We start from the raw sequence: 14,257 nt of genomic DNA on the forward strand, positions 1-14,257 counted from the left end.
TCTTCTGCTTTACCACAAAAACAGCTTCAAGAACACTAAGTAACCAACCTGTGTTTTAGTACTGGGGACTGCAAGTCACAAGAAAGCTACATGAAAAAATACTGTACTTCCTATTATTAATTTTTGTCCACATTTATTTATGAGTAAAACAAACAGCAAACATTACAGCAAAGGGGACATTCAGGCCCAGATTTTTTTTTAAAAAAAACAAAAACAGATGCCTGACTAGATTCTGAATTTAGGCACCTCAAGATTGCTGACAAAGTACACAAAAATAAGTGAAAGTGATGAGCATTTCAGCAAACTTCGTAAGTGCATTTCAGTATTTATTTCGATGTTTTAAGCTCTCGCACTAGATTTTACAAGCTGGTGAACACTGGCAAAAGTATTTCTCCCACAGAACTATAACCACACATTCCCAAGACAGTATAAATATATGGTTGAACTAACATTAATACACATCACCATTTTATCAATTACATAATAAAACAAATTATCAAGTATCCAAATATTAAGTTACGCAGCTTTAAAGGCATACAAAATATTACAGAGGTCTGCCCAAGTCATAGCAGAAACTCAAGGAGGAAAAACAAAAAGAAAAGAAAAAGATCACACTTTCAACAAAGCAATAGTTGGTAAACAACTCTCAATAGGTACAGTGAAAGAAAACTACAAGATTTTTCAGAAATTTTCTGATTAAGAATTTTTAGCTACAATAACAAAGCATTTCTACGTTTTAAAAAAATATTTACTAAAGTAAAGGGCATATTCTATACTTCCTGCACAAGACAAAGGCAACATTTTACTAGAAATATTAAATCGCCCCTCCCAACCTTTTCAGGCCCTCTGTTAAGTTGCACGTGAAGTGCCAACATTAATTTTACTGTAAGGCTTTTTTTGTCTGGAGACATTAAAGACTTGTGTGCTTCTGTACAATTTAAAAGATCTTCTACATGAATAACCAGAGTAATGACTTGTAATATGGAGAGGTTCAGGTAACAGAAAAGTACAGATGCAGGGGTAAAAAGTTGCTGTAATTCATAGTATTAAAAAGACAGACTGTGCAAATCCTGATAATTCTAGTGCGATTGTGGGAGACAAAACATACAGTGAGCAGGCAAGACTACTTTAGAGGCCATATTCTTCAATATTGAAATGACTGTAGAAAAAAAGATAGTAAGGTCCAGATAAGCTGGTAGTTCTCACATCATCAGAACTATGCTCATTTTAAGGAAAAACATGTAGCTGATATGCTTGGTATTTTGGCACCTAATCTCTCTATAGATTGATTTATTTTAGTACCCCAATTTTTAGTAGTTGAAACTAGGTCAGTAAGACTCAATGGCATGATTAAAGGATATTTGATCTGATAATTAATGAACAAGGAGACAGCTCAGAAACAGGGTACAGCAAAAACATTTACTGGGTCTCCAAATAGACAGATATTTATCTAAACATAGAAGTTGCATTTCTACTGAGCCTTTAGCCTAATAAATACTCCTAAGGAAGCTTTCTTTACTACTAAAAAATACAGACTGATGTCCTTGGCATGCAGTCTGCTTAATTCTAGTTTCCATCCTTTATTCCCAAGGAAGTACTCTAGGCCGTTGAGCTTTACTGAATACAACAATTATTTCGGTGACCATTGGAGTCTTTAAAGCGCAGACGCATCTTGGGGCGGTATTTCTCCAAGTACAGAAGTTGCTTGCTGTTGAAAGCTCCACGCCGCTTCCTAAATGAAAAAAAAAAAAAAAAAAAAAAAAGACAGATGTGAAATAGAACATTAATCTACTGCCCAGTGAAATAATATCACCAACCAGAGAAAAATATTTTTAGGTCACTTAAAAAAGCCACCTTCAAGTTAAGGCTGTAACCAAAGTAGGGATAATTGGAAGTTAAGTGCCAGGAAAGAGGGTGGTAGCTTCCTTTCACAAATACCTCACTGCACCACATGCTCAAAGGAGTACATTGCATTCTAGACAATGTTCTAGTCTATGATAAGCAAAAGCCAGAGATTTTACATTAAGATCTTTAGAAGAAACTTCAAAAGGAAGCTACAGAGAAAATGCAAGATGGTCTTCTTGAGAGTTGAAGTTATTCATTCTCTTAAAATAATTACGAAGAATACAACAATAATAAGAAAGCACATAAACATTTTAAGTCCCCATAATAAGATGCTGAACAGAAATTGAGCTTTGTTTTCTCAAACCGTATGTATGTGAAAGAAAGGTACATGTTGGCTGACTGTATGGACTATGTACCTGGCATCCAATTCCTCATTTCATATACAACAAGTACAAGCTGAATTTAATCCTTCGAAGGCCTGGAAATTATGCAAGAAGTATTTTGTCATTGTTTATAATGGATGCAGTTTCTTTTAACTATAGCTGAAACCTGAGAAATTAAAAGTCTGAAACTATAACTATTCTCATCCAATTTACGTACATCAATTAAAAAATTCAAGGAAATATTTGCCTTCAGTAGACCACCAAAAAAGACAAAGGTATTCTGCCTTTAATATGTAAAATAAATAAATAAAGAGAATTCTGCAAATCTAACTGAAAGTTAGGGTGGTGGTTAAGTTTTTTTTCATTTTTTTAAACCTCCTCAAGTAATTATGTATGGATTCTGGTTTCAACAAAAAAAAATACCCATTCCACACTTCCAAGTGCTACAACACTGACTGTAGGCAGTACAATTTCAGATGATGTACTAAATTAAATACCTTAAAAAAAAAAAAAGGCATCAAAGACAAGAGTAACATTCAGAACTTCCTCCAGTGCCCAAGGATGTTATCAACATACTGAATCTTGGGAACAGCTACACATTAGCATCACACTTACTGTCTTATGAACTGCACTGCATCTTCATACTTCATTCCACATTCTATCAGTGCAAGAGCAACTAAGACTGGAGCTCTGGTTCAAAAAGAAAATTCAGTTTAGCTTTTGTCAAAGCATACTCAGAAAAACAATCTACTTTGCTTTTTGCATGTATTATGTTTCTTTGCGGGGAACGCAGAAAAGACAGAAGGCATATCTACGTTCACTGAGACATAAAATCACCTGGTTTTGAGTTAGCCATTCTCACTAAATAGGGGTTTAGATTAGTTCTGGTCAACCTTAGCTTCGTTCATCTGACTTTAAGTACAGGAGAGGACAACAGAAATATAGTGCAAGTAATCTTTAACCATTTGTTTCAAATCAATTGATTCTGAGGAAGAGCTGTGTATGGGTTTTTATTCTCCAAAATGAATCATCACTAGAAGCAGTCAGGATGCCAAACCAGAAGTCAGAAGAGGGGTCGAGTTCAGTAAGAACTTACAAATCCTAGAATTAGTGTCACAAGTTTTGGGAACAGATGCAATCCACATGCTGCTGCACCCCCCTGAGGATTTCCTTGTTTGCCATGGTGTTCCTCCTCTGACAGGATCAATTTTCAGTTACAAAAGCTTGGCTTAAATCAAACTCAAATACATCAGCAACTTATGACTCAACCCCAAAAAACCACAAGACAAAACCTCATGCCACACGCTAGCAAGAGACTTGTGCATGTAGCAGTAATGTTAAGTGGTTTCTTATGTTCAGGGATTTAAAAGAAAACTTACATGACAGAAAGCTAGGACTGTCTTTTCAACTAATTAACTGTCCCATTTTGAGGAAAAACCAACTGGTACCATTCTAAGCAGCAGAAGAGGACTTGTTTTGGTAACATCCATCACTACAGTGAACTTTGTTATGTATGAAGCCATAATGCAGTGGATAAGCCAGGCTTATGGACAAGACCAGAAAGCTCCTTTTTTTATTGGACAATGCTGAAATCCATGGCTAGAATATAGCTACTTCTTTTTGAACAGATCTAGTTCCCAGGTAGTCTAGAACAGCAGAAAAACTATTATTTTCTCACAACTGTTGGAAATCTATTCAAGATAGTGGCAGCAAACAGAAGGAACAGGACTAAGAGAAGAATATTAAGCATTATCCCTAAAAATTTTCATGTCACTTTTAGAAATGAGACAAACAGCTTTGGGACTTTGGAAAACACTTTTCATCTCCCAGATAGGTGGTGGATGAAAGCTGGTTTTGATGTACCAGAACCACCCACTTGTTTGGGGTTAACGGTTACAATGCCCTTGGTTCAAGGAGACTGCTGGCAGTACTGCTGAAAGGGAAATGGAGAGAAAGCAAGTCACAAAACCCCAAATCCATTAGGGAAAAAATAGATAAAAAAAATCTCAATGGGGCATTCATCAATATACTTGGGACAAGAATACACTTGTTAACTTAATTCTGTAGACTTTGTGAGAGCTGTGACTGACCTAAACACCTCTTGACCTAAACATCTTTAATAAATACATGCAACAGTTTCCTATCTTAACTACTTTTAAGGGTGAGGTCATTCCAATACTGGATACGTGACTATTTTACATTTGCCTCTAATAAACTTTTGGACTAGATCTTAATAAGTCTGACAGGGATGACTGTTCAACAATCTTTGAAACTTCACCCACCTTCCAAGACCAGCAACACAGTGAACAGCAATACAACAACCAGGTTCTTCACGAAATTTAACTTTAAGGAGGTTTAGCCAATCATCAACAATCTGGTTGGATGGTGGAGCACCATCATCAAAGGGCCAGTCCTAGAACACAGAACAAACACAGACAGAATTCTTGTAAGCTGTATACATAGGCAAAAAAAAGGAAGGGACACAATGGACAAAGCTGACAGCTGAGGAAACCACCCAAACCTGCAATTTCCTAATAGTCTAACTATTGCATTTAATATTACAAATATACTCCTCTCAATCAGTTTTCACTGATCAAAGATTTAGGTCAAAACTGAACTTTTTTTCCTGACAAGAAAGGATGTCTCCACATCTTTTTCCTTCATCAGTTGCATCCATACTCTCATAAAATTAATAAGGTGATGTCAAATAATCTTTTTTGGGGGGAAGGGGGTAGAGTGAAGAGGGAAATAGGCTGGTTTTGAACCCTGCTTCTACACTACTTACCAAAACCTGAATGCCTTCTTTTTCCACCGGAGCAGTGTCATAAGTAGCTTCACACACTCTTACCACCGTGGTAACACCGTATTTCTTAAGTTCCTAGGGAATGAAAAAAAAAAATGCTGGAAGAGTAAACTAGCTTCACCTCCCACCTAATTTTCTTGATAAGCTAACTTAGTCACTAATTCCAAAATTTTCAGTAGCAAAACTCCTACAAACGCTTGCCATCCTGCAAACACAGAAAGCTGAAATGACTAAAAACTTGTGTGCTAATTCCAGATCCTTCAGGCTTTTCCGCAAACATAGTCATATGTACAGACTAAGTTTTGTTATGTTGGATCAGACTTTTTTCTTTTTAAATCACATCCTGATAAATATTGACTAATCAAGTAGTCCATCTCCAAAAGATCATTCATTTTAAGGGAAGAGGAAGTTTCCTAGTTTGCAAAGCTACATACTTCACTAAAAGTATTCTGAGCAAAGTTCAAATCTTCCCCCTCTCTGTGTCTGCTTAAAACAGGTTTGTTAAGACTACTTACTATTAGGAGTTACAAGCACAGGACAATAAATTGTTCCAGTTCCTGAGCTGTCACGACAAAATTTAGATTGCCATTTTGCTATTACCCTACCTTAAAAAAAAAAAAAAAAAAGCAATCCTTCTTCATTCTCCCTGCAACAAATATAATTCACACTGCAACTGTCATGAAGCATAGCCTAAGCATACCTGATCTACTTGTGAGAATATAAGGGCAAGCAAATGTTATCTCACTGTTTCCTGTAAATAATCCTGTACCAAATGCAGAATTGAGCTGTAGTACACTCAGAATCTTGCTACGGAGGGACTTAGCAAACTTGGACTTTCCCACAAAGTAGCTCTGCCGGGAGCTTATTAGCATACACACACACTTTACGCAACCATGTACTTTATAGTTCCAACATGCTAAATACATGGTTTAAATGATAAATTCAGAACTAGCATTATATGCCAAGCCACTGGTTTTAGTCAGTAGCATGTACCAAAACACTCAAAGTAGCTTCAGCAGCTCTGGGGGCAGAGTAAGCCTATTGCCACAAATTTCACTCAAGTAGACGCTATGACACAGAGGATCCTCTTGAGCTACACTAAAACCATGATCTGCTAATAGTGAAGGAAGCTAGGCAGTGAAAGCATTTTGCAATCCTGTTATTAGTTCCTAAGGTTCTGACTCACAATATGTATCACTATGCAGGAAGTGCAATGAAATGTTACACCACTTCAGCCCAATTGGAATGTGAGCTCCTACCACTAAGAGATGTTTGTATTGTTCTACACATAACTCTGCTAGATAATTCCTGTTTTCAGACCTAAACAATGTACTTAATATACCATGTACTAGACAGTATAATTATTACTTCACTCTCAGAATTACATTTGTGAAGGCTGAAGTATATGTCTGCAGATCTTCAAAGCACAGCACCAGTACTTGGAAAGAAAAATATACAGTCTCACTACCTCCTCATTTGGCTTTTGCAGCAGTTATCAGCTAGTAAAGGAAATCATAAATATGGTATGCTTTCCAGGTATTAAAAAAATACATCAGTAAGAATTCTGTACCAGCCTTACCTCTATAAATTTGTTTAAGGTTGCATTGGTTGGATTATGTGTGATCAGGAATCTCATGTTCTTGTAGGTGATTTCCACAGGAGCTGGGCGGTTCATTCGGGCCATATTGATTTAGTTAAACATGCAACAAGATTATGAAAGGATTAAAAAAAATTCTAATACAGAAGTGATGTAGAGAAACTGAAGTCTACTTCACTGTACTCCACGTGAAATTCTCAGTGCTTGGAAGTATGAGGTTGGGAGCAATGGAAAATGAAATGAACCTCCTAACAAGAAGCAGCAATTCTTCAATCCAGTAATACTGAGGCAAAAGAAAGGCAGTGCACTGAGGTTTACCCCATCCAGGTCTGAATTCCGTTGTTAAATGCTCTGCCAATTTCAATTCAACACTTCTTATCCTGGTCAACCACTCTTAGGGGGGCTTCTTGGTGGAGTAGTAATGGATTTCTACAGTTCACTTGTCTGCATAGAGGTCGTGCTGTGCCTGGCAGTAGTCTCCACTGCCCTTCAGAAACTCCATAAATGTGTGACCAAGAACACCACAGAACTGCTGTAAAGAGAGAGAGGAAAAAAGGCATAGTGAGTACAGGTGAAACAAAGTTATAAGACATCACACTTTTTAAAATAAAATAATAAAAACACAGCAACTAAGCAGTTTCACAAGAATTAGGTTTGTTTAAGAATCCTGTTACCTTTCTTAGCATGGATTACTAGAAAACAAATACATTTACTTATTAAAAAGTTTCCATGTAGGGTTTTTGCAACACCAAATCCTGTAATGTATTAAAATACCAATTTCAGATGTGCTAAAAACAGCAACAAGTTTTAAGAACCCCAGTATTTATAAAGAGAATAGTTCTTCAGGATACCCATAAAAATGCCTATTCCATTTTGAATTGAGACACATCACAACATCTACTAAAGTTACAGCACCGAAAGTTACAGAAAAAAAGGCATACAAAATCCACCTGACTCAAAAAGGAGGCTTTGAAAGCAAATGCAGACTTTGTGGCCAAACAATACAATGTGAGCTTTTGAACAGAGGCTTTTGAGGCATACAGATTTCTAACTAAGGAACATTTCACACACTAAAGGCTGAAGACCAGTAGCAACCTTCACATGCTTTAAGTCTTTTTACACCATAACTTCATTAATATACTGAGAAAGCAGTGATGGTCTAGGTAAAAACATACACAGGCAAGTTTATTGAACAGGCCATTCCTGTCCAGTGGTATACTGCTTGGCTATGGTTAAATTTATATATATAATTACTGAAAGAAACAACCAGGAATTAAGATAGCAAATGAACTGCTCCAAATTGTGTATTTATTTGCAGATGTTAGAAATTAACCACACATACGTGCTTTTATGCACCATAAAACCCTTACAGAAGATGCCTTAAGTTTTGTGCCCAGCTACTCTATCAGTATTACTGCTTATACCCGTCCAGGGAACTGGAGGAAAGAAGAGGGGAGTTCTGTTTTCCAAAAGAGAGGTAGAAGTTGAACCACATATCCACTAAATATACTTCGGCATTAGAGAGAAACAATCAATCCTACAAATATTTGGCAGAAAAAGTTATTTCTGTTCATCAGTCAACCTGTTTTCGTGTTTTTAGACAGCTTCCTGACAGGATTTTTAATGTGCGTGTTAAGTTACAAGCATGACTTGTAAAAAACAAAACAAAGAAACACACAATAAAACCCTAACCTGCTAACAAATGGGAGAATGAAGTTAACAGAAAGAAAGTACAATGACAGTTTCACATCCACTTTGCTGCCACTCCAGATACTACCACCACCTGGTAGTGATGTAGACTGTAGGATTAAGTTTGCCAGCTGCTTGCAAAAAAAAGCTACTTCAGTTATTTACCTTTAACAACTTGAGAGAGAGCAAAAACGCTAAATATAATAGGCATGGAAAGGAGTAAGAAGGATCCTCTTAAGTCAAAGGTCAACAACGTAACAGGAACCAGAACAATTCAGACTCGGAAGAACTCCAAGATTCATCATCTGACTCACCAGCCATGACTTATCAAGGTGGCAGGTGTGCATTTAAAAGCCTCCTAGGACCAGATCTAGGGAACAGCTAAAATAGCAACTGAAAAGAAGAACTGAAGGTAACTTATTTAAAGTCACTTTCAATTAGTTTAAGAAGCAGAACAGCAAAAAGGGACAGGACAGCTTTAAGCAGATACAGCTGCACAAGGTCTTGTGCTGTTTTTTGCACTGCACTGGCAGATCTCATATCGATCTCTTCTTAAGCCTCCTAAGAAGAATCATAGACAAACCCCTTGCCCTGTTAAAGGATGAAGGAGTGAATGCTGTCACAAACACAAATGCATGCAAGTGAGCTTGAAGACAAAGAATGCAGTTATTAGGGTGAAAAACTTTCAATTGGTAAAATGGAAATTCTGGGGAGAAAAGAACAGTTAACACGTCACCAGACCAGGGCAGGTAGGAAGAAAGAAGTAATCAGGTTTCATCCAGTCCTCTAGGCAGGCTGCCCTTAGTCTGCAAGTAGGAGTGCTCAAGATACCAGACAAACCAGTAAACATGGAAAAGGGTAGGCAGCAATTAGTTAAGTAAAAAAATCTTCTTTTTAATGCAGATTGCTAATGACATTTTAGAAACTGGGTGAACAGCTCAAATTCTTATACAAAGCAGAAGCAAGTAGATTATGCAATGTTACATTTGAGTTCCATGTGTTATTAACCCTTACAAAGGAATTCATTTTGTTAATTACTGACTTAACAGTCAGTATTAGACACATCAGAACCTCAGTAATTCACACATCTAAAGACCTAACCAAGCATGTACTTAAGCCTCACTGTTTGCCTTGGCAACTATTGCTGCCACACTACAGAGGACCAAAGCTCACATTTTCCTTTGATGTGAATGCCATGACTTCTCACCAATACTAGCAGGAAAGTTTCACAGGCAGATCAACTCCTTTAAGCAGCAACACACTGTACTATCCCAAGACAGCTTTGCCAACCTAGTTTCATTCTTGTTCTGGGAGTCAAATAAAAATTAAAGATGAGTAGTACATGGGCATGCTGTTTCTGTTAAACAGTTGAGTCAGAGTACAAGGCTTCATCCACCTTCAGCAAAAAGACCTGGAAGATGAGAGATCAGCTATAAAAATAGTGTTGTAGTAATTATGACGACCTCGGGCTTTGAGGGAACTCAAATGATGTCATGAGCTTTCCAAATGCCTGGAAACACAGCTTTAAAATTACTATATTATCTCATACAGTTTTGGTAGGAAAGCTATCAAAACAGTCAAGACAGTGCATGAAGGCAGTAAGTTGCATAAATGAAATTCAAACACGTAGTGTTTAAGGCAGAAAGTTCTTTAACAGAATAACACCAACTCATTGTTTGTTCCATCAAGTTGGGTATCCCAGCATGTTCTTTTCAATTTACACATAAATTTTCCTTGAGGAAATTTAACACTGAAGGATTTTGGAAAAAGGAGCAGTTTCCATCCCAAAAGAAAGCCCAACATTTAGATCACCAAAATAAACTTGGAAAACAAAACTATGGTAAATATTCCAGGACCACCTATTGAGAGAAAGTAACCTGTCCGTTATAGCTGCATTAATTATGATTGTATGATCTACTACAATTCAAGCTAGGAGAATTTAGAGAATAGACTGTTTAAGCAGGAGGGAAGGCATCTTGAAAGACTTTAATTCATGCCCTTTTCTGCAACAGAAAGTTGAAATACCCGTTATCACTGACAGGCATATTAACAGGCTGTTTACTAAGGGTTTGAAACAATCACTCATGTCTGACAAAAATGGTTTATGGAAGTAATCTATTAGCTCATTACTGATATGGGGAAAGCAGAGAGGTGCAAGGTTATCCCACGCTGTTGACAGCCTGGTTCACAACTCAGCAGCATCTTAAAAAGCATGCAAACAAAAGCACCTGTAAATACATTTATATGGCAGTTTACTTTCAGAAGATGTTCAAGATGGTTCATGGTTGCTCAGTCCACCTGCTCATGAACCGAAAACATTTATACCCAGAACCAACTATGTGGTCTCACATTCTTATGAGAAGAAGACCTGAAACCACAGGACTAAAACTAGAAAACAAAAATAAACCAAGTTTCACAACTATTTGAGAACACCTGCAAGGAAGTTCATTGTTCTAACCTAGTACCCAACAAAAAGATACTGAATGAAAAATATTTCCAACTTCTCTTACTATTCAAGGCCTCTGTAGCAACTGCCAGAGCAGACAGGCAGGAGTGGGAGGGCAAGGGGTACAACCTGCAAAGCCATTACGCAAGGTAGAGGCACACCTTCATAAAGGTACTCTTGACAAGATGCACCTCCTGTCTACTGGGCACATAAATGCCTGATGGCCACAGTGATAACACTGTCCATTTTGGACCATGAAAACCAACCCATTGCCTATGAAAATACATTCATATCTCACCAATGGGAAGGGAGAATCCAAAGGTTTATCATAAATTTGTTGTGACATGCTCTATGCCGGAAGGATATCCTTGTGGTTCAAGTATGCAGTGAAGGGGGAAGAAAAAATTATCTTAAAACTTCCTGTATAACAAGTCAATGCAACTTTGTGAGATGATGAAACTGAGACCATGTGATTTGGTTCAAAGTTCTTCTGCTTTGGACCAAAAAAACAACACGCAAAGAAGCCTTAACAGATATTGGAAAAAAATAGACATCACAAAAACCAATCCATCCCCTTGTCTAGCAATTCCTCCTGAGTTTCTAAAAGCAGGGAATCTCCAAATGACTTAACACTGTCACTTCAACAGCAAACTAGATAAATCCTGTCAGTCTATTAAAAAACTGTTCCATTATGTTTTAAGCAATGAGAAATTATGTTTTAACATGAGAAATATAGCACATACAGTAAAAAATGTCTGCATGTATTTCATCAAGTTTAATTAAGCCATGAATGCCTAACAGAAAGTTGCAACTGATAAGAAAGCAGTAAGGACTTCCATTTAACACAGAAATATTTCTTGTATTAGTCCAACAGAGTAAGTTTTAATTTTCTGAAGAAGTTGACAATCTGTTTTTTATAGTTCAGTAATACCTTTATCTAGGTCTTCTGGTTAATGTTTAAAACAAGTGATTGCTTACAGTCAGCCTACACACTGGGACAGATCTGGCATTCTTATGTGGTGTGTATTTTGTCAGAACAGGAAAGTTTCACTTGATAGAAGTTATTAGATAAGGCTAATTTCTATTTATTTACCATCTTACTGACACATTTAGTTTCAGTAAGACAATGAAATCCCGTTGCCTTGGCTCTTGTTTTATCTGTCACGCACGTTTATTTCTCATTCTCATATTTCCTCTCACTGCTGTGCAATTTCTGTATTACCTCTTCCACACTTTCCCCCTGAAACAACTCTGTTCCTGTAAGACAATCTCAAAACCCTTCACTGTTCCATCACTGGAATAATATGAGCTGACATTTAGGTGTAATCTTCAGGTTTCTTGATTTGGCAGTTTTATGACATTACAAAGAGACAGGGTTCATACTTCTGAGTCACTGCTATCGAAAGACTCAGCAGATGCAGGTAGACATATTGGAAAGTTGTCTCCAGCAAAAATAAGAAGACACCAGATTACAGAACCTTTACGCCACCAAAACTGTACAACTGTCAGCTCATAATACTCGCTGTGTGCACAGCTGGTTACCAGTGACTAAACAATCCTGCTTCTATTGTTCTAGACAACTTGATTTTGTTAATTATCTTTCTCGCTTCTCTGCTTTTAGAGGGCATACTACCATTGGAAAGCCGTTCATTGTTTGATTTTTTTTTTTCTGCTTAAATACACACTGTGCTCTGTAGTCACAGATGTTACGCAGCACAAGCACTGAGATTACTAGGTGAGTTTAAAAAGGAAAACAAACCAAAAACCGGCAAGCGAAACCTTCCAAAACTGAATTGTGATCTACCTCCAGAAGGAAATGCCTTCCTTGAAGAGACAGATGGCAAGGTCTTGAAAGCAGTTTCGGTCAAAACTAAGATATTTGACTGTATTCGTGAGCTTTTGAGGCTTAAGGCAGATTGTTACAGAAACATCCGTTTCAACATGTACTTAATGACTCGTCTGCGGACTTTTCCTGCCGAACAATGCCGGCTTGCACACCCGAGTTCGGGCATACCCCACCTCTACTGCAATAGAGCTCATTTTGGAAAGGACTCACGTCCTCGCTCGCAGCCGGCACTGACTCCCGCCCGAGGACGGCGGAGACAAAGCAGCAGCCCGGCCGCCTTCGCCCCGGCCGCAGCCGCGCACGTGGGGCCGCGGCGGGGGGCGAGCGCCGGCCGCGGCAGCCAAGCCTGGCAACCGGCCCGGCAGCCAGCCGCCCACGGGCAAGCCCCGGCATGCCCGAGCAGCCCTGGGCTACGGCCGCCACGCAGTCGCGGGGCGCCGCGCTCTCGGCCAGCCTGTTCCAGTCTCTCCCCAGCGCGGAGACACTGTCCCGGCCGTGACAGCGCCCCGCGGGCCAGGTCGGGCCGTCGCCCCGACTGCGGCGGTCACGGGTTCGCATCACGCCTCGATCAGCCTCCCGACGCGGAGCCATCTTGTCCCCCGGAGCCGCCGCCCGGCTCGGCTTCCACCCGGCAGGGGGCTCCCGGTACGGCCCAGGGCGCGAAGCCACGGCCGCGCTGCCCTTCCCGGCGGGCGGCCCAGCCTGGCCCGGCGGACTCCGGCGTGCAGAGCCCGGCTGGGAGAAGGCCGGGCCAGCAGGCGGGGCAAGCGGCAGCCGACCTCACAAAGCCGCTTTGTGCCCGGGCTGGGCCGCCCAGGAGCCGCGGAGAGATCGCCACCTCCTTCATTCTCGGTGAAGGAGAAAAGAGGGGCGGCAGCAGGCGGGTGCAGGAGAGGGGCGCCGGCGGGGAGGGGGGCCGAGCCGTGCCGCAGCCGGGCGGGCTCGGCTCCCCAGCGGCCCGCCCGTCGGGAGCCGCAGCCCGGCGCTTCGAGAAGCCGCCCGCAGCCGGCGCGGCCCGAACGACAGAACAAAGAGACAACATGGAGGAGATGGGGGAGAGGGGGAGGAGAGGCGCGGTAGCCGGGAGGCCACCGGGGCGAGAGGCCAGGGCGGGGAGCGCGGGCGGGCGGCACTCACAGGAATATGGTTACTCATTGAAGACTGTAGCCTGATCATACAGCCGGGGTGCGGGCGCCACCGCCGGGGGCAGGAGGAGCAGAACTAGGAGGAGGAAGAGGAGGAGGCGCTGGAGGCCGCGGAGCTGCCGGCGGGGGTTCGGCGGCGGCGGCGGCGCGGGGAAGGACCATACAGCGGCTGCAGCGGGCGGGCGGCTCTGCGGGCGGCGCCGGGCGGACGCGGCTGCACCAGGAGCGACACTCGGCGCCGCCTCCCGCACGAGCGACCCGGGCCCCGCCCCCGTGTACGTCACTGACGAGCGTCGCGTCCATCCAATCATCGGGGCCATCGGTGCGTCTGGGCCGGGCGCGGAGCCGCGCGGGGCGGGGCGGAGGCGGGGCGGGCGGGCACGAGAGGCGGAGGCGGCCGGCGGGAACCGGTTGGTGAATGGGGCCGGCGCGGGGAGCGCCCCTCGGGGCCGCGCTGGGATAACCCGCGCGCGCCCCGCCCGCTCGCGCCGGTGCCGGCGGCT

At 41.4% G+C, this 14,257-nt stretch overlaps 2 protein-coding genes across 3 annotated transcripts; both read right to left on the bottom strand.

The window, feature by feature from the left end:
* Positions 1 to 309: 309 nt before the first annotated feature.
* On the bottom strand, positions 310 to 7,051 carry PTP4A1 (protein tyrosine phosphatase 4A1). 2 transcript variants are annotated; one of them, XM_066179731.1, is made up of 5 exons: positions 6,611 to 7,051; positions 5,014 to 5,106; positions 4,511 to 4,641; positions 2,844 to 2,918; positions 310 to 1,728 (listed from the first exon to the last, which is right to left on the bottom strand). In XM_066179731.1, the coding sequence occupies exons 1-5, from the start codon at positions 6,713 to 6,715 to the stop codon at positions 1,581 to 1,583; spliced, it is 552 nt and encodes a 183-aa protein (XP_066035828.1). In that variant the 5' UTR covers positions 6,716 to 7,051; the 3' UTR covers positions 310 to 1,580. The 2 variants fall into 2 exon arrangements, with proteins under 2 accessions (XP_066035828.1, XP_066035827.1); XM_066179730.1 differs by having other exon boundaries at positions 310 to 1,732; positions 6,611 to 7,047.
* Positions 7,052 to 7,064: 13 nt separating this feature from the next.
* Positions 7,065 to 13,937, bottom strand: LOC136287219 (uncharacterized). The gene is made up of 2 exons (XM_066179732.1): positions 13,747 to 13,937; positions 7,065 to 7,160 (listed from the first exon to the last, which is right to left on the bottom strand). The coding sequence occupies exons 1-2, from the start codon at positions 13,783 to 13,785 to the stop codon at positions 7,065 to 7,067; spliced, it is 135 nt and encodes a 44-aa protein (XP_066035829.1). The 5' UTR covers positions 13,786 to 13,937.
* Positions 13,938 to 14,257: the final 320 nt, after the last annotated feature.

Source organism: Chamaea fasciata, unplaced genomic scaffold, assembly GCF_029207755.1.
Source record: "Chamaea fasciata isolate MVZ Bird 193981 ecotype frontalis unplaced genomic scaffold, bChaFas1.0.hap1 SCAF_3, whole genome shotgun sequence".
NCBI classification, from domain to species: Eukaryota; Metazoa; Chordata; class Aves; order Passeriformes; family Sylviidae; genus Chamaea; species Chamaea fasciata.

What these genes read in the sequence shown, in the direction of transcription:
- LOC136287219 (XM_066179732.1), bottom strand. Translation starts at nt 13,785, where the DNA reads ATGATCAGGCTACAGTCTTCAATGAGTAACCATATTCCT. An exon ending in CAATGAGTAACCATATTCCT is followed by an intron (nt 7,161 to 13,746) that starts GTGAGTGCCGCC and finishes CTCTCTTTACAG; the next exon opens with CAGTTCTGTGGTGTTCTTGG.
- PTP4A1 (XM_066179731.1), bottom strand. Translation starts at nt 6,715, where the DNA reads ATGGCCCGAATGAACCGCCCAGCTCCTGTGGAAATCACCTACAAGAAC. An exon ending in AAGAAGGCATTCAGGTTTTG is followed by an intron (nt 4,642 to 5,013) that starts GTAAGTAGTGTA and finishes TCTGTGTTCTAG; the next exon opens with GACTGGCCCTTTGATGATGG. An exon ending in TGTGTTGCTGGTCTTGGAAG is followed by an intron (nt 2,919 to 4,510) that starts GTGGGTGAAGTT and finishes TTTTTGAACCAG; the next exon opens with AGCTCCAGTCTTAGTTGCTC.